General features: G+C 41.6%; 1 protein-coding gene across 4 annotated transcripts in view; it reads right to left on the reverse strand.

The window, feature by feature from the left end:
* The window catches only part of LOC115193563 (methylcytosine dioxygenase tet3), a 116,025-nt gene that overhangs the window by 28,454 nt on the left and 60,015 nt on the right, over positions 1-27,556 (reverse strand). For all 4 annotated transcript variants that reach the window (XM_029752298.1, XM_029752299.1, XM_029752297.1 and 1 more), the window contains 5 exons: positions 27,367-27,457; positions 21,120-21,213; positions 20,747-20,955; positions 19,926-20,076; positions 17,282-17,509 (listed from right to left, as the gene is read on the reverse strand). In XM_029752298.1, coding sequence (XP_029608158.1) covers positions 17,282-17,509; positions 19,926-20,076; positions 20,747-20,955; positions 21,120-21,213; positions 27,367-27,457 — 773 coding nt within the window. The remainder of the gene's footprint in view (positions 1-17,281; positions 17,510-19,925; positions 20,077-20,746; positions 20,956-21,119; positions 21,214-27,366; positions 27,458-27,556) is intronic.

A 27,556-nucleotide genomic window follows, 5' to 3' on the forward strand; every position in this document is an offset into this window, starting at 1 on the left:
TGTTGAACAGCTTCTATACCAGAGCATCAGACTGTTAAAAGCTTCTATTACCAAGACCATCAGACTGTTGAACAGCTTCTATTACCAGACCATCAGACTGTTGAACGCTTCTATTACCAGACCATCAGACTGTTGAACAGCTTCTATTACCATCAGACGTTGAACGCTTCTATTACCAGACCATCAGACTGTTGAACAGCTTCTATTACCATCAGACTGTTGAACAGCTTCTATTACCATCAGACTGTTTGAACAGCTTCTATTACCAGACCATCAGACTGTTGGAAAACAGCTTCTATTACCAGACCATCAGACTGTTGAACAGCTTCTATTACAATCAGACTGTTGAACAGCTTCTATTACCAGACCATCATACTGTTGAACAGCTTCTATTACCATCAGACTGTTGAACACTTCTATTACCAGACCATCAGACGTTGACAGCTTCTATTACCATCAGACTGTTGAACAGCTTATATGCCAGACCATCAGACTGTTGAACACTTCTATTACAATCCAGACTGTTGAACAGCTTCTATTACAATCATACTGTTGAACAGCTTCTATTACCAGACATCAGACTGTTGAACACCTTCTATTACCTCAGACTGTTGAACAGCTTCTATTACCAGGCCAGCAGACTGTTGAACAGCTTCTATCACCAGGCCATCAGACTGTTGAACAGCTTCTATTACCATCAGACTGTTGAACAGCTTCTATTACCATCATACTGTTGAACAGCTTCTATTACAATCAGACTGTTGAACTGCTTCTATTACCATCAGACTGTTGAACAGCTTATATTGCCAGACCATCAGACTGTTGAACAACTTCTATTACAATCAGACTGTTGAAACAGCTTTATTACCATCAGACTGTTGAACAATTTCTATTACCAGACCATCAGACTGTTGAACAGCTTCTATTACAACGCCATCAGACTGTTGAGCAGCTTCTATTACCAGACCATCAGACTGTTGAACAGCTTCTATTACATCGCCATCAGACTGTTGCACAGCTTCTATTACCAGGCCATCAGACTGTTGAACATCTTCTATTACCAGGCCATCAGACTGTTGGACAGCTTCTATTACCAGACCATCAGACTGTTGAACAGCTTCTATTACCAGACCATCAGACTGTTGACATCTTCTATTACCAGACCATCAGACTGTTGAACAGCTTCTATTACCAGGCCATCAGACTGTTGAACAGCTTATATTACCATCAGACTGTGAAAGCTTACAATCAGACGTTGACCTTATTACCATCAGACTGTTGAACAGCTTCTATTACATCAGACTGTTGAACAGCTTCTATTACCATCCGACTGTTGAACGCTTCTATTCCCATCAGACTGTTGAACAGAACAGCTTCTATTACCATCAGACTGTTGAACAGCTTCTATTACCAGACCATCAGACTGTTGAACAGCTTCTATTACCATCGACTGTTGAACAGCTTCTATTACCAGACCATCAGACGTTGAACAGCTTCTATTACCATCAGACTGTTGAACAGCTTATATTGCCAGACCATCAGACTGTTGAACAACTTCTATTACCATCAGACTGTTGAACAGCTTCTATTACAATCAGACTGTTGAACAGCTTCTATTACCAGACCATCAGACTGTTGAACAGCTTCTATTACCATCAGACTGTTGAACAGCTTCTATTACCAGGCCAGCAGACTGTTGAACAGCTTCTATCACCAGGCCATCAGGACTGTTGAACAGCTTCTATTACCATCAGACTGTGAACAGCTTCTATTACCATCATACTGTTGAACAGCTTCTATTACAATCAGACTGTTTGAACTGCTTCTATTACCATCAGACTGTTGAACAGCTTATATTGCCAGACCATCAGACTGTTGAACAACTTCTATTACAATCAGACTGTTGAACAGCTTCTATTACCATCAGACTGTTGAACAATTTCTATTACCAGACCATCAGGACTGTTGAACAGCTTCTATTACAACGCCATCAGACTGTTGAGCAGCTTCTATTACCAGACCATCAGACTGTTGAACAGCTTCTATTACAACGCCATCAGACTGTTGCACAGCTTCTATTACCAGGCCATCAGACTGTTGAACATCTTCTATTACCAGGCCATCAGACTGTTGGACAGCTTCTATTACCAGACCATCAGACTGTTGAACAGCTTCTATTACCAGACCATCAGACTGTTGAACAGCTTCTATTACCAGACCATCAGACTGTTGAACAGCTTCTATTACCAGGCCATCAGACTGTTGAACAGCTTATATTACCATCAGACTGTTGAAAAGCTTCTATTACCATCAGACTGTTGAACAGCTTCTATTACAATCAGACTGTTGAACAGCTTCTATTACCATCAGACTGTTGAACAGCTTCTATTACCATCAGACTGTTGAACAGCTTCTATTCCCATCAGACTGTTGAACAGAAACTATTACCAGACCATCAGACTGTTGAACAGCTTCTAATACTAGTCATCAGACTGTTGAACAGCTTCTATTACCATCAGACTGTTGAACAGCTTCTATTACCAGACCATCAGACTGTTGAACAGCTTCTATTACCATCAGACTGTTGAACAGCTTCTATACCAGACCATCAGACTGTTGAACAGCTTCTATTACCAGACCATCAGACTATTGAACAGCTTCTATTACATCAGACTGTTGAACAGCTTCTATTACCAGACCATCAGACTGTTGAACAGCTTCTATTACCATCAGACTGTTGAACAGCTTCTATTACCATCAGACTGTTGAACAGTTTATATTGCCAGACCATCAGACTGTTGAACAACTTCTATACAATCAGACTGTTGAACAGCTTCTATTACAATCAGACTGTTGAACAGCTTCTATTACCAGACCATCAGACTGTTGAACAGCTTCTATTACCATCAGACTGTTGAACAGCTTCTATTACCAGGCCATCAGACTGTTGAACAGCTTCTATCACCAGGCCATCAGACTGTTGAACAGCTTCTATTACCATCAGACTGTTGAACAGCTTCTATTACCATCAGACTGTTGAACAGCTTCTATTACAATCAGACTGTTGAACAGCTTCTATTACCATCAGACTGTTGAACAGCTTCTATTACCAGGCCATCAGACTGTTAACAGCTTCTATTACCATCAGACTGTTGAGCAGCTTCTATTACCAGACCATCAGACTGTTGAACAGCTTCTATTACAACGCCATCAGACTGTTGCACAGCTTCTATTACCAGGCCATCAGACTGTTGAACATCTTCTATTACCAGGCCATCAGACTGTTGGACAGCTTCTATTTACCAGACCATCAGACTGTTGAACAGCTTCTATTACCAGACCATCAGACTGTTGAACAGCTTCTATTACCAGACCATCAGACTGTTGAACAGCTTCTATTACCAGGCCATCAGGACTGTTGAACAGCTTATATTACCATCAGACTGTTGAAAAGCTTCTATTACCATCAGACTGTTGAACAGCTTCTATTACAATCAGACTGTTGAACAGCTTCTATTACCATCAGACTGTTGAACAGCTTCTATTACCATCAGACTGTTGAACAGCTTCTATTCCCATCAGACTGTTGAACAGAAACTATTACCAGACCATCAGACTGTTGAACAGCTTCTAATACTAGTCCATCAGACTGTTGAACAGCTTCTATTACCATCAGACTGTTGAACAGCTTCTATTACCAGACCATCAGACTGTTGAACAGCTTCTATTACCATCAGACTGTTGAACAGCTTCTATTACCAGACCATCAGACTGTTGAACAGCTTCTATTACCAGACCATCAGACTATTGAACAGCTTCTATTACCATCAGACTGTTGAACAGCTTCTATTACCAGACCATCAGACTGTTGAACAGCTTCTATTACCATCAGACTGTTGAACAGCTTCTATTACCATCAGACTGTTGAACAGTTTATATTGCCAGACCATCAGACTGTTGAACAACTTCTATTACAATCAGACTGTTGAACAGCTTCTATTACAATCAGACTGTTGAACAGCTTCTATTACCAGACCATCAGACTGTTGAACAGCTTCTATTACCATCAGACTGTTGAACAGCTTCTATTACCAGGCCATCAGACTGTTGAACAGCTTCTATCACCAGGCCATCAGACTGTGAACAGCTTCTATTACCATCAGACTGTTGAACAGCTTCTATTACCATCAGACTGTTGAACAGCTTCTATTACAATCAGACTGTTGAACAGCTTCTATTACCATCAGACTGTTGAACAGCTTCTATTACCAGGCCATCAGACTGTTAAACAGCTTCTATTACCATCAGACTGTTGAGCAGCTTCTATTACCAGACCATCAGACTGTTGAACAGCTTCTATTACAACGCCATCAGACTGTTGCACAGCTTCTATTACCAGGCCATCAGACTGTTGAACATCTTCTATTACCAGGCCATCAGACTGTTGGACAGCTTCTATTACCAGACCATCAGACTGTTGAACAGCTTCTATTACCAGACCATCAGACTGTTGAACAGCTTCTATTACCAGACCATCAGACTGTTGAACAGCTTCTATTACCAGGCCATCAGACTGTTGAACAGCTTATATTACCATCAGACTGTTGAACAGCTTCTATTACCATCAGACTGTTGAACAGCTTCTATTACAATCAGACTGTTGAACAGCTTCTATTACCATCAGACTGTTGAACAGCTTCTATTACCATCAGACTGTTGAACAGCTTCTATTCCCATCAGACTGTTGAACAGAAACTATTACCAGACCATCAGACTGTTGAACAGCTTCTAATACTAGTCCATCAGACTGTTGAACAGCTTCTATTACCATCAGACTGTTGAACAGCTTCTATTACCATCAGACTGTTGAACAGCTTCTATTACCAGACCATCAGACTGTTGAACAGCTTCTATTACCATCAGACTGTTGAACAGCTTCTATTACCAGACCATCAGACTGTTGAACAGCTTCTATTACCAGACCATCAGACTATTGAACAGCTTCTATTACCATCAGACTGTTGAACAGCTTCTATTACCAGACCATCAGACTGTTGAACAGCTTCTATTACCATCAGACTGTTGAACAGCTTCTATTACCATCAGACTGTTGAACAGTTTATATTGCCAGACCATCAGACTGTTGAACAACTTCTATTACAATCAGACTGTTGAACAGCTTCTATTACAATCAGACTGTTGAACAGCTTCTATTACCAGACCATCAGACTGTTGAACAGCTTCTATTACCATCAGACTGTTGAACAGCTTCTATTACCAGGCCATCAGACTGTTGAACAGCTTCTATCACCAGGCCATCAGACTGTTGAACAGCTTCTATTACCATCAGACTGTTGAACAGCTTCTATTACCATCAGACTGTTGAACAGCTTCTATTACAATCAGACTGTTGAACAGCTTCTATTACCATCAGACTGTTGAACAGCTTCTATCAACATCAGACTGTTGAACAGCTTCTATTACCATCAGACTGTTGAACAGCTTCTATTAACAGACCATCAGACTGTTGAACAGCTTCTATTACCATCAGACTGTTGAACAGCTTATATTGCCAGACCATCAGACTGTTGAACAACTTCTATTACAATCAGACTGTTGAACAGCTTCTATTACAATCAGACTGTTGAACAGCTTCTATTACCAGACCATCAGACTGTTGAACAGCTTCTATTACCATCAGACTGTTGAACAGCTTCTATTACCATCAGACTGTTGAACAGCTTCTATTACCAGGCCATCAGACTGTTAAACAGCTTCTATTACCATCAGACTGTTGAGCAGCTTCTATTACCAGACCATCAGACTGTTGAACAGCTTCTATTACAACGCCATCAGACTGTTGCACAGCTTCTATTACCAGGCCATCAGACTGTTGAACATCTTCTATTACCAGGCCATCAGACTGTTGGACAGCTTCTATTACCAGACCATCAGACTGTTGAACAGCTTCTATTACCAGACCATCAGACTGTTGAACAGCTTCTATTACCAGACCATCAGACTGTTGAACAGCGTCTATTACCAGGCCATCAGACTGTTGAACTGCTTATATTACCATCAGACTGTTGAAAAGCTTCTATTACCATCAGACTGTTGAACAGCTTCTATTACAATCAGACTGTTGAACAGCTTCTATTACCATCAGACTGTTGAACAGCTTCTATTACCATCAGACTGTTGAACAGCTTCTATTCCCATCAGACTGTTGAACAGAAACTATTACCAGACCATCAGACTGTTGAACAGCTTCTAATACTAGTCCATCAGACTGTTGAACAGCTTCTATTACCATCAGACTGTTGAACAGCTTCTATTACCATCAGACTGTTGAACAGCTTCTATTACCAGACCATCAGACTGTTGAACAGCTTCTATTACCATCAGACTGTTGAACAGCTTCTATTACCAGACCATCAGACTGTTGAACAGCTTCTATTACCATCAGACTGTTGAACAGCTTCTATTACCAGACCATCAGACTGTTGAACAGCTTCTATTACCATCAGACTGTTGAACAGCTTCTATTACCATCAGACTGTTGAACAGTTTATATTGCCAGACCATCAGACTGTTGAACAACTTCTATTACAATCAGACTGTTGAACAGCTTCTATTACAATCAGACTGTTGAACAGCTTCTATCACCAGGCCATCAGACTGTTGAACAGCTTCTATTACCATCAGACTGTTGAACAGCTTCTATTACCATCAGACTGTTGAACAGCTTCTATTACAATCAGACTGTTGAACAGCTTCTATTACCATCAGACTGTTGAACAGCTTCTATCAACATCAGACTGTTGAACAGCTTCTATTACCATCAGACTGTTGAACAGCTTCTATTAACAGACCATCAGACTGTTGAACAGCTTCTATTACCATCAGACTGTTGAACAGCTTATATTGCCAGACCATCAGACTGTTGAACAACTTCTATTACAATCAGACTGTTGAACAGCTTCTATTACAATCAGACTGTTGAACAGCTTCTATTACCAGACCATCAGACTGTTGAACAGCTTCTATTACCATCAGACTGTTGAACAGCTTCTATTACCATCAGACTGTTGAACAGCTTCTATTACCAGGCCATCAGACTGTTAAACAGCTTCTATTACCATCAGACTGTTGAGCAGCTTCTATTACCAGACCATCAGACTGTTGAACAGCTTCTATTACAACGCCATCAGACTGTTGCACAGCTTCTATTACCAGGCCATCAGACTGTTGAACATCTTCTATTACCAGGCCATCAGACTGTTGGACAGCTTCTATTACCAGACCATCAGACTGTTGAACAGCTTCTATTACCAGACCATCAGACTGTTGAACAGCTTCTATTACCAGACCATCAGACTGTTGAACAGCTTCTATTACCAGGCCATCAGACTGTTGAACAGCTTATATTACCATCAGACTGTTGAAAAGCTTCTATTACCATCAGACTGTTGAACAGCTTCTATTACAATCAGACTGTTGAACAGCTTCTATTACCATCAGACTGTTGAACAGCTTCTATTACCATCAGACTGTTGAACAGCTTCTATTCCCATCAGACTGTTGAACAGAAACTATTACCAGACCATCAGACTGTTGAACAGCTTCTAATACTAGTCCATCAGACTGTTGAACAGCTTCTATTACCATCAGACTGTTGAACAGCTTCTATTACCATCAGACTGTTGAACAGCTTCTATTACCAGACCATCAGACTGTTGAACAGCTTCTATTACCATCAGACTGTTGAACAGCTTCTATTACCAGACCATCAGACTGTTGAACAGCTTCTATTACCATCAGACTGTTGAACAGCTTCTATTACCAGACCATCAGACTGTTGAACAGCTTCTATTACCATCAGACTGTTGAACAGCTTCTATTACCATCAGACTGTTGAACAGTTTATATTGCCAGACCATCAGACTGTTGAACAACTTCTATTACAATCAGACTGTTGAACAGCTTCTATTACAATCAGACTGTTGAACAGCTTCTATTACCAGACCATCAGACTGTTGAACAGCTTCTATTACCATCAGACTGTTGAACAGCTTCTATTACCAGGCCATCAGACTGTTGAACAGCTTCTATCACCAGGCCATCAGACTGTTGAACAGCTTCTATTACCATCAGACTGTTGAACAGCTTCTATTACCATCAGACTGTTGAACAGCTTCTATTACAATCAGACTGTTGAACAGCTTCTATTACCATCAGACTGTTGAACAGCTTCTATCAACATCAGACTGTTGAACAGCTTCTATTACCATCAGACTGTTGAACAGCTTCTATTAACAGACCATCAGACTGTTGAACAGCTTCTATTACCATCAGACTGTTGAACAGCTTATATTGCCAGACCATCAGACTGTTGAACAACTTCTATTACAATCAGACTGTTGAACAGCTTCTATTACAATCAGACTGTTGAACAGCTTCTATTACCAGACCATCAGACTGTTGAACAGCTTCTATTACCATCAGACTGTTGAACAGCTTCTATTACCATCAGACTGTTGAACAGCTTCTATTACCAGGCCATCAGACTGTTAAACAGCTTCTATTACCATCAGACTGTTGAACAGCTTCTATTAACAGACCATCAGACTGTTGAACAGCTTCTATTCCCATGAGACTGTTGAACAGCTTCTATTAACAGACCATCAGACTGTTGAACAGCTTCTATTCCCATCAGACTGTTGAACAGAAACTATTACCAGACCATCAGACTGTTGAACAGCTTCTAATACTAGTCCATCAGACTTTTGAACAGCTTCTATTACCAGACCATCAGACTGTTGAACAGCTTCTATTACCAGACCATCAGACTGTTGAACAGCTTCTATTACAACGCCATCAGACAGTTGAACAGCTTCTATTACCAGACCATCAGACTGTTGAACAGCTTCTATTACCATCAGACTGTTGGAAAGCTTCTATTACCAGGCAATCAGACTGTTGAACAGCTTCTATTACCAGGCAATCAGACTGTTGAACAGCTTCTATTAACATCAGACTGTTGAACAGCCTCTATTACCAGGCCATCAGACTGTTGAACAGCTTCTATTACCATCAGACTGTTGAACAGCTTCTATTACCAGACCATCAGATTGTTGAACAGCTTCTAATACCAGGCCATCAGACTGTTGAAAAGCTTCTATTACCATCAGACTGTTGAACAGCTTCTATTACCATCAGACTGTTGAACAGCTTCTATTACCAGACCATCAGACGGTTGAACAACTTCTATTACCAGACCATCAGACTGTTGAACAGCTTCTATTACCAGACCATCAGACAGTTGAACAGCTTCTATTACCAGTCCATCAGACTGTTGGACAGCTTCTATTACCATCAGACTGTTGGAAAGCTTCTATTACCAGGCAATCAGACTGTTAACCTGTTACATCTAGGGGGCAGTAATTTCACGGCTGGATAAAAAACGTACCCGATTTAATCTGATTATTAGTCCTGCCCAGAAACTGGAATATGCATATAATTATTAGCTTTGGAGAGAAAACACTCCAAAGTTTCTGAAACTGTTTGAATGGTGTCTGTGAGTATAACAGAACTCCTATGGCAGGCAAAAACCTGAGATGCTTCTGTTCAGGAAGTACCCTGTCTGAACATTTCTTGCCCTTCTTTATTATCTCTGTCGTTTACAAAGGATCTCTGCTCTTACGTGACACTTCTCACGTCAACAATGGAGTCTCACAGCCCGGGAAAAACAGGAATGATGTCATTCAAAGCCCTGGCTGAAGCACACGAGAGCAAATGCTGAGTGGTCAGTCAATGGACTAAGCCTTAGGCGCGTGACACGCCCCGCCCCCGGCTTTTGGTTTTTTCCTCAGTTTACAGACAGGCAGATTCCCGGTCGGAATATTATCGCTTCTCTACGAGATAAATTGCATAAATATTGGTTTTAAACAGCGGTTGACATGCTTCGAAGTACGGTAATGGAATATTTCGAAATTTTTTGTCATATTTTGCGTCATGCTCGTGGCCGAGATTTAGCGTTGGGATAGTGTCTAGAACGCACGAACAAAACGTCGCTGTTTGGATATAACGATGGATTATTTGGGACCAAACCTACATTTGTTATTGAAGTAGAAGTCCTGGCAGTGTATTCTGATGAAGAACAAGCAAGGTAAGAACATTTTTCTTATAGGAAATGTGATTTTGGTGAAGGCTACACTGGGTGGGTGTCTAAATAGCTAGCCCTGTAACGCCGGGCTATGTACTTACATTATTGCAAAATGTGCTTCATCCGAAAAGCTATTTTAAAATCGGACATATCGAGTGCATAGAGGAGTTCTGTATCTATAATTCTTAAAATAATTGTTATGCTTTTTGTGAACGTTTATCGTGAGTAATTTAGTAAAATCACCGGAAGTGTTCGGTGGGAATGCTAGTTCTGAACGTCACATGCTAATGTAAAAAGCTGGTTTTTGATATAAATATGAACTTGATTGAACAGACATGCATGTATTGTATAACACAATGTCCTAGGTGTGTCATCTGATGAAGATCATCAAAGGTTAGTGCTGCATTTAGATATGGTTTGGGTTTATGTGACATGATATGCTAGCTTGAAAAATGGCTGTGTGATTATTCCTGGCTGGGCACTCTGCTGACATAATCTAATGTTTTGCTTTCGCTGTAAAGCCTTTTTGAAATCGGACAGTTTGGTTAGATAAAGGAGAGTCTTGTCTTTAAATAGCTGTAACATAGTCATATGTTTGAAAAGTGTAAGTTTTCGGATTTAGAGGAGTTTGAATTTCGCGCCCCGCCCATCATTGGATATTGGAGCAGACGTTCCGCTAGCGGAACGTGTAGATGTAAGAGGTTAAACAGCTGCTATTACCAGACCATCAGACTGTTGAACAGCTTCTGTTACCATCAGACTGTTGAACAGCTTCTATTACTAGACCATCAGACTGTTAAACAGCTTCTATTACCATCAGACTGTTGAACAGAAACTATTACCAGACCATCAGACTGTTGAACAGCTTCTATTACCATCAGGCTGTTGAACAGCTTCTATTACCAGACAATCAGACTGTTAAACAGCTTCTATTCCCATCAGACTGTTGAACAGCTTCTATTACAATCAGACTGTTGAACAGCTTCTATTACCAGACCATCAGACTGTTGAACAGCTTCTATTACCATCAGACTGTTGAACAGCTTCTATTACCATCAGACTGTTGAACAGCTTCTATTACCAGACCATCAGACTGTTGAACAGCTTCTATTACCAGACCATCAGACTGTTGAACAGCTTCTATTACCACACCTTCAGACTGTTGAACAGCTTATATTACCACCAGACTGTTGAACAGCTTCTATTACCATCAGACTGTTGAACAGCTTCTATTACCAGACAATCAGACTGTTGAACAGCTTCTATTACCATCAGACTGTTGAACAGCTTCTATTACAATCAGACTGTTGAACAGCTTCTATTACCAGACCATCAGACTGTTGAACAACTTCTATTACCATCAGACTGTTGAACAGCTTCTATTACCATAAGACTATTGAACAGCTTCTATTACCAGACCATCAGACTGTTAAAAAGCTTCTATTACCAGACCATCAGACTGTTGAACAACTTCTATTACCATCAGACTGTTGAACAGCTTCTATTACCAGAGCATCAGACTGTTAAAAAGCTTCTATTACCAGACCATCAGACTGTTGAACAGCTTCTATTACCATCAGACTGTTGAACAGCTTCTATTACCAGACCATCAGACTGTTGAACAGCTTCTATTACCAGACCATCAGACTGTTGAACAGCTTCTATTACCAGACCATCAGACTGTTGAACAGCTTCTATTACCAGACCATCAGACTGTTGAACAGCTTCTATTACCATCAGACGGTTGAACAGCTTCTATTACCAGACCATCAGACTGTTGAACAGCTTCTATTACCATCAGACTGTTGAACAGCTTCTATTACCATCAGACTGTTGAACAGCTTCTATTACCAGACCATCAGACTGTTGAACAGCTTCTATTACCAGACCATCAGACTGTTGAACAGCTTCTATTACCATCAGACTGTTGAACAGCATCTATTACCAGACCATCAGACTGTTGAACAGCTTCTATTACCATCAGACTGTTGAACAGCTTCTATTACCAGACCATCAGACTGTTGAACAGCTTCTATTACCATCAGACTGTTGAACAGCTTATATTGCCAGACCATCAGACTGTTGAACAACTTCTATTACAATCAGACTGTTGAACAGCTTCTATTACAATCAGACTGTTGAACAGCTTCTATTACCAGACCATCAGACTGTTGAACAGCTTCTATTACCATCAGACTGTTGAACAGCTTCTATTACCAGGCCAGCAGACTGTTGAACAGCTTCTATCACCAGGCCATCAGACTGTTGAACAGCTTCTATTACCATCAGACTGTTGAACAGCTTCTATTACCATCAGACTGTTGAACAGCTTCTATTACAATCAGACTGTTGAACAGCTTCTATTACCATCAGACTGTTGAACAGCTTCTATCAACATCAGACTGTTGAACAGCTTCTATTACCATCAGACTGTTGAACAGCTTCTATTAACAGACCATCAGACTGTTGAACAGCTTCTATTACCATCAGACTGTTGAACAGCTTATATTGCCAGACCATCAGACTGTTGAACAACTTCTATTACAATCAGACTGTTGAACAGCTTCTATTACAATCAGACTGTTGAACAGCTTCTATTACCAGACCATCAGACTGTTGAACAGCTTCTATTACCATCAGACTGTTGAACAGCTTCTATTACCATCAGACTGTTGAACAGCTTCTATTACCAGGCCATCAGACTGTTAAACAGCTTCTATTACCATCAGACTGTTGAGCAGCTTCTATTACCAGACCATCAGACTGTTGAACAGCTTCTATTACAACGCCATCAGACTGTTGCACAGCTTCTATTACCAGGCCATCAGACTGTTGAACATCTTCTATTACCAGGCCATCAGACTGTTGGACAGCTTCTATTACCAGACCATCAGACTGTTGAACATCTTCTATTACCAGACCATCAGACTGTTGAACAGCTTCTATTACCAGACCATCAGACTGTTGAACAGCTTCTATTACCAGGCCATCAGACTGTTGAACAGCTTATATTACCATCAGACTGTTGAAAAGCTTCTATTACCATCAGACTGTTGAACAGCTTCTATTACAATCAGACTGTTGAACAGCTTCTATTACCATCAGACTGTTGAACAGCTTCTATTACCATCAGACTGTTGAACAGCTTCTATTCCCATCAGACTGTTGAACAGAAACTATTACCAGACCATCAGACTGTTGAACAGCTTCTAATACTAGTCCATCAGACTGTTGAACAGCTTCTATTACCATCAGACTGTGGAACAGCTTCTATTACCATCAGACTGTTGAACAGCTTCTATTACCAGACCATCAGACTGTTGAACAGCTTCTAATACTAGTCCATCAGACTGTTGAACAGCTTCTATTACCATCAGACTGTGGAACAGCTTCTATTACCATCAGACTGTTGAACAGCTTCTATTACCAGACCATCAGACTGTTGAACAGCTTCTATTACCATCAGACTGTTGAACAGCTTCTATTACCAGACCATCAGACTGTTGAACAGCTTCTATTACCAGACCATCAGACTGTTGAACAGCTTCTATTACCATCAGACTGTTGAACAGCTTCTATTACCAGACCATCAGACTGTTGAACAGCTTCTATTACCATCAGACTGTTGAACAGCTTCTATTACCATCAGACTGTTGAACAGTTTATATTGCCAGACCATCAGACTGTTGAACAACTTCTATTACAATCAGACTGTTGAACAGCTTGTATTACAATCAGACTGTTGAACAGCTTCTATTACCAGACCATCAGACTGTTGAACAGCTTCTATTACCATCAGACTGTTGAACAGCTTCTATTACCAGGCCATCAGACTGTTGAACAGCTTCTATCACCAGGCCATCAGACTGTTGAACAGCTTCTATTACCATCAGACTGTTGAACAGCTTCTATTACAATCAGACTGTTGAACAGCTTCTATTACCATCAGACTGTTGAACAGCTTCTATCAACATCAGACTGTTGAACAGCTTCTATTACCATCAGACTGTTGAACAGCTTCTATTAACAGACCATCAGACTGTTGAACAGCTTCTATTACCATCAGACTGTTGAACAGCTTATATTGCCAGACCATCAGACTGTTGAACAACTTCTATTACAATCAGACTGTTGAACAGCTTCTATTACAATCAGACTGTTGAACAGCTTCTATTACCAGACCATCAGACTGTTGAACAGCTTCTATTACCATCAGACTGTTGAACAGCTTCTATTACCATCAGACTGTTGAACAGCTTCTATTACCAGGCCATCAGACTGTTAAACAGCTTCTATTACCATCAGACTGTTGAACAGCTTCTATTAACAGACCATCAGACTGTTGAACAGCTTCTATTCCCATGAGACTGTTGAACAGCTTCTATTAACAGACCATCAGACTGTTGAACAGCTTCTATTCCCATCAGACTGTTGAACAGAAACTATTACCAGACCATCAGACTGTTGAACAGCTTCTAATACTAGTCCATCAGACTTTTGAACAGCTTCTATTACCAGACCATCAGACTGTTGAACAGCTTCTATTACCAGACCATCAGACTGTTGAACAGCTTCTATTACAACGCCATCAGACAGTTGAACAGCTTCTATTACCAGACCATCAGACTGTTGAACAGCTTCTATTACCATCAGACTGTTGGAAAGCTTCTATTACCAGGCAATCAGACTGTTGAACAGCTTCTATTAACATCAGACTGTTGAACAGCCTCTATTACCAGGCCATCAGACTATTGAACAGCTTCTATTACCATCAGACTGTTGAACAGCTTCTATTACCATCAGACTGTTGAACAGCTTCTATTACCAGACCATCAGACGGTTGAACAACTTCTATTACCAGACCATCAGACTGTTTAACCTCTTGACGGTCGCCTAGGATAGGGGGCGCCACAGGGCATTTAGAAAAAAAATTGTGCCCATTTTAAACGGCCTACTACTCAAACTCAGAAGCTAGGATATGCATATAATTAATACTTGTGGATAGAAAACACCCTAAAGTTTCTAAAACTGTTTGAATGGTGTCTGTGAGTATAACAGAACTCATATGGCAGTCAAAACCCCGAGACAGATCGAAACAGAAAGTGGAATTCTGAATTGCGAACTCAACTTCATCACGTTGCCTATTAATCACACCGTGAGCTATGGTTCATTGAGCACTTCCTATTGCTTCCACTAGATGTCCCCAGTCTTTACAAAGTGATTTGAGTCTCCTACTGTGAAAACTGAATGAATGAGACGCTGTGGAAATTGGTCACACGGAGAGGGCCATCACCATTATGACGCCGGCGCCCCTGGTTACCCTCCCCTTTCGAAACGTTTTGAAACACAATGCAATCGTCCCCTTCGAATCTTATTGGAGCTCTAGTTGAAAAGGGCCCTAAAGATTTATGTTATACAACGTTTGACATGTTTGAACGAACCTAAATAAGAAAAAAAAGCATTTTGTTGAAATAGTAGCCCCGCGCACGTCGGAACTTTAGGTGCAGCCTTCAGAACGCGCTAACATCAACAAGCTAATGGAACATAAAGGATGAACTTTTTCGAACGAAAATACATTTGTTGTGGACCTGGGATTCCTGGAAGTGCCTAAGGATGAAGATAATCAAAGGTAAGGGATTATTGACAATAGTATACAAGACTAGATTTGATATGCGATTGTTCCAAGATGGCTAGCCTATTGCTATTGCTAGCCTATTGTTCTGAGTATCGCATCCCCTTTTATCGCAAAGTGTGATTACCCAGTAAAGTTATTTTTAAATCTGGCATTACAGGTGCTTTCAAGAGATATTCATCTATAAATCTTAGAATGACAATATTACATTTTAAAAATGTTTTCGAATAGTAATTTAGTAAATTGTAGCGCTGTTTCATCGGATGCATTTGAGGGAAAATAGTTAGTCAATGTTACGCACCGATGTAAAATGCTGTTTTTATATATAAATATGAACTTTACCGAACAAAAGAATGCATGTATTGTGTAACATGATGTCCTAGGTGTGTCATCTAATGAAGATTGTCAAAGGTTAGTGCTGCATTTAGCTGTTTTTTGGTTATTTGTGATGCATGTGGTTGGTCGGAAAATGGCTATGTGGCTACTTTTACGATATACTCCTCTAACATAATCTAATGTTTTGCTTTTGCTGTAAAGCCTTTTTGAAATCGGACAACGTGATTCGATTCAGGAGAGGTGTATCTATAAAACGATGTAATTTGAAAAAAAATTTGAAAAAAAAAAAGTATTACATTTTGTTACGCTAATGGCGATAGGATTTTTCGCTGGATGTCGAGGCCGCACAGGGGTTAACAGCTTCTATTCCCATCAGACTGTTGAACAGCTTCTATTACCAGACCATCAGACTGTTGAACAGCTTCTATTACCAGACCATCAGACTGTTTAACAGCTTCTATTACCATCAGACTGTTGAACAACTTCTATTACCATCAGACTGTTGAACAGCTTATATTACCAGACCATCAGACTGTTGAACAGCTTATATTACCGGACCATCAGACTGTTGAACAGCCATCAATTGACAACACACACACACAAACTATCACACACAGACACATATTGACACAGACGCACTCACACACAGCCAACAATAATGTCCGATGTTATGCAGACATTAAACCACTGGATACTACCGGTTTACACTGTTTATTTAAATACTGTATTCTCGACATACCTGTAGCTCATTGTAATATTTATACTATTGTACATCACATTGTAGTGACACTTTATACACACCGCAGGTCACTCTAATATATCTACTGCTGTACATATCATTCTTAGTATATATTGTCTAAATGAATCTGGTGTAGATACTTGTAGATTGCATTTGGACTACTGTTACAGTGTTATTTGGGTTCTTAATCAGATCCGTTCCAATTCTTTCTTAATTTGTTTTATTATCTGTGTACTTGTTTGACATTTTACTGAATTTAGGAGCTAGTAACATAAGCATTTCGCTAAACATCTGCTAAACTGTGTACGGGACCAATAAACTTTGATTTGATTTGACTTGTGTCTATGTCTCTGTTTGTTTGACAGCGAATATGTGTGTGCATGTGAATCCAGCCATGTGAGGAGCATACCACAGTGCTGCCGTTGTTCATGTTCTGTGTGTCTTTGTGAGCGTGGGCGCAGAAATCCACACATGCCGTGACCCCGGAGAAAGGTCGGCCCGCCCTCCGACCCAGCCTGCAGTCCTGGCCCGCCTGCTCCAGATCCACCTGGTTTTGGAAGGCCTCCGGGGCCAGTCTCTGGTAGACAGGACCCAGGTCAGTGGCCAGGTTCTGCAGACGATGCTCCAGCTTCACCTCCTGAACAACACACAGATCAGAGGTAGAGTGGGACAAATACGAACAGGAACAGATGAGGGAAAAGCTGTGTGAAATTAAAGGAGAGCCCCGGGAGAATCCCTGAAATCACAGTAATGTTTCAGCCACTGTTGTCCTTGTCAGACTTTGGCTGTGTCATGACGTTGCCCTCTTTGGGTACAGCAAGCACAGTTGACCCCCTCCCCCTGCACCTCCCCCTGCACTTCTTCACCATCTCCCTCTGTCTCCTACACCCAGGCTGCTGTGGTCAGAAGGGGTCGTAAATTCCTAAGAAAATGTCCCACCTCATGGCCACAGTATAAAGAGACAGAGTGTTTTCATGGAGAGACAAAGGAATTCTTCCACCTCACAGAATTGGAGAACCAAACGACATTTATGTTCTAGAGAAGGTATAAAAGATCGGTGAAGAATCCAGCTACGAACTGGTCCGTTTGGTACAATTTTGTGAAACTCATGAGAGACAATACGGCCACATTACCATGGATCTGTTTATATAATAGCCACAGTGGTGAGACTTACATCTAATGGTTGTATAAAATTAATGAATAAGGATAAAGCTATTTGGAATATGTTGAGATGCTTGTAAGATGTTAATGTGAGAGAATTGTATTTTCTGTTTAAAGTTTTACCAAGTCATCAGCACGCCCCCAGGGACACAGACAGGACCTGGCGTCATGAGACAGCCTTTTCTATGTTCTGAATATAACCCCCCACCTGATTTTCTATCACCAGACCAGGCCTCCACTCCATTACGAGTTGGCTAATAGGTTTGACCATGCATCCCTCTACTGAACTTTAACCATACCACGTGGTTAAACTATTAGACTATCGATACAGAATAAGAACAAGTCTTTGATATTAATTACTAGTCTGCAGCTAGGAATTCGGTATCATTGAACGCGACAACCGCCGGAAACATCTGTCCTATAACGACATTAATGAATGTCACTTTGAAATATCCATTCTAACCGAGAGAGAGAGAGAGAGACCGCGAGGACAAAACTCTCCAACAGAACGAACTCTTCAACAAAGATCCCGACGACACACTGAGCGTAAATATATATATTGATTGCAATTGTTCCCGAATGAGTGAGCGTTCATGTGCAAAGGATTAGCATTTCAATTGTTAATATTTATCAACTCTGTAGTGTCTTCTCCGCTGACCCCACTCCCCTTTTGTCTAACAAGCCGCCATGCCGGTTTAGCCCACTAGGGTACATTCCTCTATCATTTCTTTGTAACGATACCTACTGTTTGTTATGCATTTCTGTGAATTACTTAGTTAGTAAATAAATTATTTTAAGACAATTGATGTATGGATTACTCATAGTGAAGACTGGGTTCGTGCAGATAACCAACAATTTACGACGTTTGGAATGAGACTGACGAGGTAACTAATACGTCATTAATCAGAAGACTAATAGATCAAATATTATAATATCTGAAAGTTATATTAGGAAAATTATAACTTTGTAATCTGAATATTTTCCTTGGTGCCCCGACCTCCTAGTTAATTACAGTTACACGATTAATCAGTTTAATCGCGTAATAATAATTACAGAGAGTTATTTGATAAACATGTCTTCCGTTTTAATGATGCCAAAGACACGACAGCTGTCATACCCACCTGAGGCCACTATGAGGTGTCTATTAGCCATTTTAACATGCCAAGAAGATTATTCACTGAGGAATATCTATTCTAAACCATTGTTTGTGAAGCTATAACAAGACTTACATTAGGAAAGCAGAGAGCTAGGGTCTAGGCATATATGGAAGGGGCTAGGGTTAATTTTCCGACCAGGCTCTCAAATCTAAGTAAGGGTGTCAAACTCAATTTCTAGAGCGCCACAGTGTCTACTGGTTTTTCTGCTCTTTCCCTTAAGATAGCTCTGACCCGACCAAATGTACATAGAAATGTGAGTTATAGATCTGTCATTCTCATCAAAAGCAAGTCTAAGAAGCAGTAGATCTGTTCTATGAGCGGTATTTCCCAGCCTAAATCCCCAAACAGCAAGCAATGCAGGTGTAGAAGCACGGTGGCTAGGAAACACTCCCTAGAAAGGCCAGAACCTAGGAAGAAACCTAGAGAGGAACCAGGCTATGAGGGGTGGCCAGTCCTCTTCTGGCTGTGCCAAGACGTTTGTTTTTGGACAATATATTTCACAGCGGTTTAGATGGTATAATGATTATCTACACTATACTGGCTTGTTTTGTCACAAACTAAAATTAGGAGAACTATTAGAATTCTAGCAACCAGGAAATGGCACAGCGATTTCTATATTGTGTAGCTTTAATTAGGAAAATACATGCAAGGGAGGGATGAAGATCTGCTGACACTGTGGCTGGCCCTAGAGGAATGTAGTTTGACACAGTTTTACTGGAGTGTCCTGGTCCTCACCTCCTGCGGCATGTCTCCCAGCAGGCGGAACTTGCGGGGGATCTTGCTGCGGGCGAACTTGCAGCCGTTGAAGTACATACTCCAGGAGCAGCCGAAGGAGAAGGAAGCACCGCAGGTGTTCGGGTCCACACCCTGGCAAGCACACGTCCGACTGGAGAGAAAAGGAGGGAGAGAGATGGGGAGAGGGAGGAGAGCAGGGGAGATGGAGAGAGAGGGGGAGAGATGGGGAGAGGGAGGAGAGAGAGGAGGGAGAAAGATGGGGAGATGGAGGAGAGAGGGAAGGAGGGAGAGAGATGGGGAGAGGGAGGAGAGAGGGAAGGAGGGAGAGAGATGGGGAGAGGGAGGAGAGCAGGGGAGATGGAGAGAGAGGGGGAGAGATGGGGAGAGGGAGGAGAGAGGAGGGAGAAAGATGGGGAGAGGGAGGAGAGAGGGAAGGAGGGAGAGAGATGGGGAGAGGGAGGAGAGAGGGAAGGAGGGAGAGAGATGGGGAGAGGGAGGAGAGCAGGGGAGATGGAGAGAGAGGGGGAGAGATGGGGAGAGGGAGGAGAGAGGAGGGAGAAAGATGGGGAGAGGGAGGAGAGAGGGAAGGAGGGAGAGAGATGGGGAGAGGGAGGAGAGAGGGGGAGGATGAGGTGAGACAATCAGTAGATCCTGGCACACAACTGAAGAGAGCATGAAAGAGACAGATCACTGTCTAGAAATGCTAGAAAGAAAATAACTCACTCCTTTGTTATGACAATAATTAGTTCTATGAATGTAAATGTGTATGTGTAAGCCTATTATTAAATAATAGGTACAAGTCTGTTCTTTCAGTAACTCACTCCTCATTGAGTGCGCAGCGCCGGCTGGTGGGGGAGCCGTATTTACAGAGAGTCTGGGTGAGCTCCTGGTACAGACTGTCTGCCACGCCCCGGGGGATGCCCTCCCATGCCAAGATGAGAATCACCACCACGGCACTCTCACAGCGGTGCCCTGCCCGGTGTCTCACCAGACACAGCAGCTTCTCCTCCTCACTGCCCCGACGGATCACCTGGGGGAGAGAGAAGGGTTACTACACAGACATGAAGATGTGTACACACGCGTGCATTCACACACACACACACACACACACACACACACACACACACACACACACACACACACACACACACACACACACACACACACACACACACACACACACAAGGTACTTACCCACTTGGCGATGGGACAGCCCTGGGAACTGCGTCCTTCTTTCCCAGTATACACCACCACCTCCACCCTTACCGCCTTCCCTTTCTCGCCATACCTTTGAACACACACAGCGATAACATACATCATATATTAATGACTTTTCACACGTCTCACCTTAGAACATAAAACACAATCCTTTCAGCAATGTCATCTCTCCCCATATCTGCGACCATCAGCACTAAAATCTTGCAATGACTGTCAATACAGCCACAAATCACATTTTGAGAACTTTAGCAAAAGACAGTGGGACTACATTACTAGCCAAAATGCAGCAAGTTTTCAAAACAACTCAAAACAAGTAAAAACTGTTTAAAACTAAGGCACTGATGTCATTCAGCAGAAACTACAGAGCAGAGACTCTCCTCATGGGCCCCTCGACTCGGCCCAAGAGGTTTCCTGTTCTAACACGCAGGGTGTGTGTGTGTGTTTTTGTATGTGTGAATATGTATTTCTGTGTGTGGCAAGCTTGGTGCTGCTTTCCTTCAGTGACAGCCTCTATAATATAATATATGAGCTATAATATGACTGTAAGCCCCACCTCATTCCATGAACACCACGAGCCCTGTGGGATACCAGGCCTTTGGCAGGGCAGGTGGTTCACTGAGTACACTGATAGGACAAAACATTAAGAACACCTTCCTAATATTGAGTTGCACCCCCACCCTTTTGTTCTCAAAACAGCCTCAATTCATCAGGGCATGGACTCTAAAGGTGTCGAAAACATCCCACGGGGATGCTGGCCCATGTTAACTCCAATGCTTCCCACAGTTGTGTCAAGTTGTCTGAATGTCCTTTGGTTGGTGGACAATTCTTGAAACACACGGGAAACTATTGAGCATGAAAAACCCAGCAGCGGTGCAGTTCTTTACACAAACCAGTACACCTGGCACCTACTACCATACCTCGTTCAAAGGCACTTCAATCTTTTGTCTTGCCCATTCACCCTCTGAATGGCACACACACAATCCATGTCTCAATTGTCACAAGGCATAAAAATCTTCTTTAACCTGTTCTCTCTCCTTAATCTACACCAGGGGTGTCAAACGTCCGGCCCGTGGGCCGGATCAGGCCCGCAAAGGGGTTTAATCCGGCCTGCGAGATGATTTTGTAAAGTATAAAAATGAGCTGCAATTTTTCAATAAAAGAAACTGCTGTTCCAATTGCGTCCACTGGATGGCGCAATAGCAATTGTGTTAAGCAAGCAAACTGTTTATACCGGAGCAGAGCAAGTAGGTCAAGCAAGTGCAGCCAGTCCGGATGAGCTACTTTGTTTTGCCCGCGATATTTATTACGGCTTCTACTTTTAACATTATGTGCTTTGGCACCCTCATTGCCCCAATATGTCTCTGTCAAAAAAGTGAAAAGTGGACGCAGAGTGCAGAGTGTTCCAAGAAAAATGGTCATCCTCCTATTTATTCACGGAATTGAATGGGAAAGCTGTGTGTTTGGTGTGTTCACAGCATGTTGCAGTGCTGAAAGAGTATAACCTTCGTCGCCACTATGTGAGTCTTCATGCCGACAAATATGACAACTTTCAAGGACAGCGGAGAAGAGAGAAGGTGAATGAACTGTTGGCGGGTCTGAAGAAACAGCAGTCTGTGTTTACTCACAGCCGAGACATCAGTGACGCTGCAGTGAAAGCTAGCTACCTCATTGCTAATGAAATCGCAGTGGCTTCAAAACCATTTAGTGAGGGTGAATTTGTAAAAACATGCATGATGAAGGCAGCGGAGATTGTGTGCTCTGAAAAGCGCCAGGCTTTTGCAAATATCAGCCTGACAAGAAACACAGTTGCAGACAGGATTTCCGATCTTTCAGTGGATTTGGACAGCCAGTTGAAGCAAAAAGTAAAGTCATTTATTGGGTTTTCAGTTGCAATTGATGAAAGCACGGACATTACAGATGTTGCACAACTGGCCATTTTCATCCGCGGAGTTGATGACACATTGACCGTCACCGAGGAGTTCGTGGAGTTGGTGCCGATGACAGATACAACGACAGCAGCTGATATTTTCACCGCACTCGTCGGCGTGTTGGACAGGGTCGGAGTGGACTGGTCCCGCGCTGTCAGCCTGGCTACAGATGGTGCGCCCTCAATGATCGGGAAAAAAGCAGGCGTTGTGACAAAGTTCAGAGAGAAAGTGCAATCTGCAAATGGAGGACGTGATTTTTGGACTTTTCACTGTATTTTGCACCAGGAGGCTTTGTGTTGCAAGTCATTAAAGATGGATAACGTCATGAAGGTGGTCATCCAAACTGTTAATTTCATCCGATCCAGAAGCCTGAATCACCGTCAGTTTGACAGCCTTCTCAGAGAGAAAGACCACATCTATGGCCTGCCATACCACACTGAGGTAAGATGGTTAAGCCGAGGTGCTGTGCTTAGGCGTTTCTTTGATTTACGAGAAGAAATTGAACAGTTCATGGAAGAAAAGGGCAACCCAGTGTTAGAATTTCATTCTGCAGAATGGATGCAGGGCCTTGCATTTATGGTGGATGTTACAGAGCACCTGAATAACTTGAACAAACAGCTGCAAGGGCGCAACAAAGTCGTCACGCAGTATTATGACAGCATACGTTCTTTCAAGTTGAAGCTGTCATTGTGGGAGACGCAACTCGCCGCTGGTGATGCAGCTCACTTCCCCTGTCTGAAAAATGTGTGCGCGACCCAACATGTGGCAGACATGAAGCGGTTCAAAGATAAAATAACGGAACTGTTACGGGAGTTTGAGCAACGCTTTCAGATTTTTGGTGAACTGGAGAAAGACTTCAACGTTTTTTGCTCGCCATTCACCGTGAATCCCTCTGATCTGCCCGTCAGCATCCAACTTGAAATAATAGACTTGCAGTGTGACTCGGATATGAAGGGCAAATTTGCCGCAGCTGGCTTGGACACATTTTATCAGAATCTCTTGCCAGGTTACCCCAACTTGACAGCCCTCGCTGCAAAACTGTTGTGCATGTTTGGAACCACATATCTTTGTGAGCAAGTTCTCTGTAATAAGCATAAATAAAACAAAGCTGCGCTCAAGGCTCACGCACAAGCACTTGAATCACATCCTGAAGTTGGCTGCCACTCAGGATGTGACGCCTGATATTGATGTGCTGGTGAAAGCTAAAAGATGCCAGGTATCAGGAGTCAAATAAACTATGCAACCCCACTTAAAGTGCTGCATGAGACACCCTGATATAGTTCTGTGATCTGTGATATACTTCTGTGAATCACTGAGGCATTGTGTGTTTGTGTGTTCTTTTTCTTTAGAATTTTCAAATAAACTTGAGGTGTTTTATGATTAATAGTGATGTTGTGCTTGCACTATTGTGGACACGCTGTCCTCAGGCTCCAGCTTTATGTTTTATGTTGATCGTATTAAAACAAAGAAAACAATCTGAAGTTGTTGTTTTTAAGTTATATATACCATGATTTTACCGGTCCGGCCCACTTGGGAATAGATTTTCCTCCATGTGGCCCCTGAGCTAAAATGAGTTTGACACCCCTGATCTACACTGATTGAAGTGGATTTAACAAGTGACATCAATAAGGGATCATAGCTTTCACCTGGATTTGTACACTGTTCCAGAATTATATATATTTTATGCCATTCTTTTATTTTTCTGTCATTTTGTCATTGGAGGGGTTACAGGTAAAATATTTAAATTCCTATCACTTCATATTCCATATATCTGTATTATTTCATATATTGTACCTGTGGGCTGCCACTCGGAAGAAAAATAAAAAAATTATGGAAAATAAAATAAAAAAACATTAAAAGGTACACAACTACAAAGTAGTAATAACTTATGTATAAACATGGAAATAAAACCCAAAAGAAGTGGGCCTCCACACCCAACCTCCCATCCCATTCCTCCAACCAAGTCAAGTATATTTGTCCAGGCCTCAATTGTTCCCTGACTAGCACCATTAATATACATGATGTAGTAGCTCAGCGTCTCCGCTTCACAGCTCTGTATTGGTTTTGACTGACAGACATTCTGAACTTGAGCACCGTGCGACAAGAAGTGCCTGCCATCCCCTCTGGAAATTGGGCAACTTTAAAAAAAAATGTGTTGTTGTCTGAGTGAGGTAAATACTGTATATCACGAGGACTCAATGTATTTTGAAAGATGAGACGTTGAGGATTATAATGAATACAGATTTGATGTCATACAAACAAGCCAAACACCCGTGAGGCAAATGTGTACTTTACATTCCATATCATAAAACTCATGTGATATACAGTGTCAACGTTTATGATCACTATGTTTGATGTACAGCTACAAGATGGCATAGCGTCATACCCTGGGTTGTTCTCAACAGAATGAGCCTGTTTGTCTGTTGTGAATGTCACGTCGTTCGTCGGAAGGAGCGGACCAAAGTGCAGCATGTGTATCGTTCCACATATTATATTGAACTGTGAAACTATGCAAGATACACAAATAAACTAAAGAACAAAAACAACAAACCGTGACGAAGAGGTGCAACATACACTAACTCAAAAACAATTTCCCACAAACCCAGGTGGGAAAAACAACTACTTAAGTATGATCTCCAATTAGAGACAACGATGACCAGCTGCCTCTAATTGGAGGTCATACCAAAAAACAACAACATAGAAATACAAAAACTAGAACATAACAACATAGAAAATCTAGACTAGAAAACCCCCGTCACACCCTGACCTACTCTACCATAGAAAATAACAGCTTTCTATGGTCAGGACGTGACAGTGAAGAACATTTTCCACAGACCACGCATCTGAATGCTCTCATGACTCCATTCTATGTACACCAAAATTACAATCTGCTTCTCTGAATTGCATTGTGAAAACCTAACACCGTAAGATCGTATTTTATATAATTTTGCTATTCATGTTGGCTCTATAAGCTTTCAAATTATACCTACCTGACCCAGATTGTGATTTATAATGGACAATTTTGGATTGCGTAAACAACAACAGTAATTGTGTGAAGGAGAGGATATGCAGGGCTGTGTTCCAAATAAAACAACTACAAGTGTGTTGCTCTAGCTCCTCAACGGTACAGCTAGGAGAGCTCCAAAAAGCACCTCATATTTGAATACTCTTTGAGTCATAAAAGTGCATTGAAATGACTTAGGAACTGTGTACACTTTGGAGAGGTATGTGGCCCCTTGGAGACACCAGTTAGTCCTCTCACTTATGTTGCACATTTTACAGGAATATTCTTATCATGTTACTGAACGTATCCAGAGTATTTTCTGATTTCGATATCAACAAAAGTACAGTAAATGTCAAATGCACATAAAATCAACAGTGTAATGTTTGGATTCAGTGTTGTGTCAGGTGAACTGTTGTGTCCTCACCTTTAGTCTAATAATTTCCTCATATTCTCCAAACGGTTCCCTTTTAATTGCTACCATGGTTATACATATGCTTTCCATATTTCTTCTGTAAGAAACCTTTCAAATTAGACCTATCCATATAGGCCAATTCACCTGTGTAAGCAGTTAAAGGGTTGTTCAGATTCAATTAGATCTGTGGACCATATTTTTTAATGGCAAGCTCAGAATATGAGCTTTCCAAGAGTTGTTTATATATTATAGAGATTAGTCCTTTCGGGAGCCAAGATCATTTATTTAATAATCCCATCATTGGATGCTTCAGTAGTTGGGTTTCCCAAGGGACTCCATAGCCAGCATAGCTGACCTAGGTTGTAAATATAGAAAAAAGGAGTTGGCTGGTAATGTGTATGTATCTTTCTCAAACCATTACTGTCCATGATATTGGCCAGTACAGACCATTACTGTCCATGATATTGGCCAGTTCAGATTCCCCATTTGAACGATTGGAAGGATGCAAAAAGCCACCCTCTAGATTACCATGCATGTACCAGACTTTTATAAAAAATATAAAGCTACATACAGTAGGCTAGTAGAGTCTGGCAGTTATACATATTGGCTTAGCCCTATAATCCTACTGGTAAACCAACCTGTTCGGCACTGAGCCACTCCTGTTTTCATATCAACTCTATTATCTCATCAGTATTACACACCTACTAGATTTGTCATGAAAACAGAAGTGGATTAGCAACTCACAGGTTTGCCATCCCAATGGACTATGAATGCATAAAGTAAAATGGCTGGGCAACAACAAACACTTGTTTCCCCCCAAGCTTGTTTATGGAATGGAATAAAATAACTGATGCAGTTTGTGTTATCTGATGTTGTTACCTGTTCTCCATCATCTCTCTGACGGCTGACACACTGGGTCCAGCACCAAGGTGAGTATAATATGGACCCTCCTCCTTCTCTATGATTTGCTCTGTGGAGAGAGAGTCGTTTGTAGAACGCAGCTTCAGCTAATTTCAGGCAAACAAATGGTATGTCCTTGGATGTGACAAATACAGCGCCAGTTAACCAC

This window comes from Salmo trutta, chromosome 5, assembly GCF_901001165.1.
Source record: "Salmo trutta chromosome 5, fSalTru1.1, whole genome shotgun sequence".
Classification (NCBI taxonomy): Eukaryota; Metazoa; Chordata; class Actinopteri; order Salmoniformes; family Salmonidae; genus Salmo; species Salmo trutta.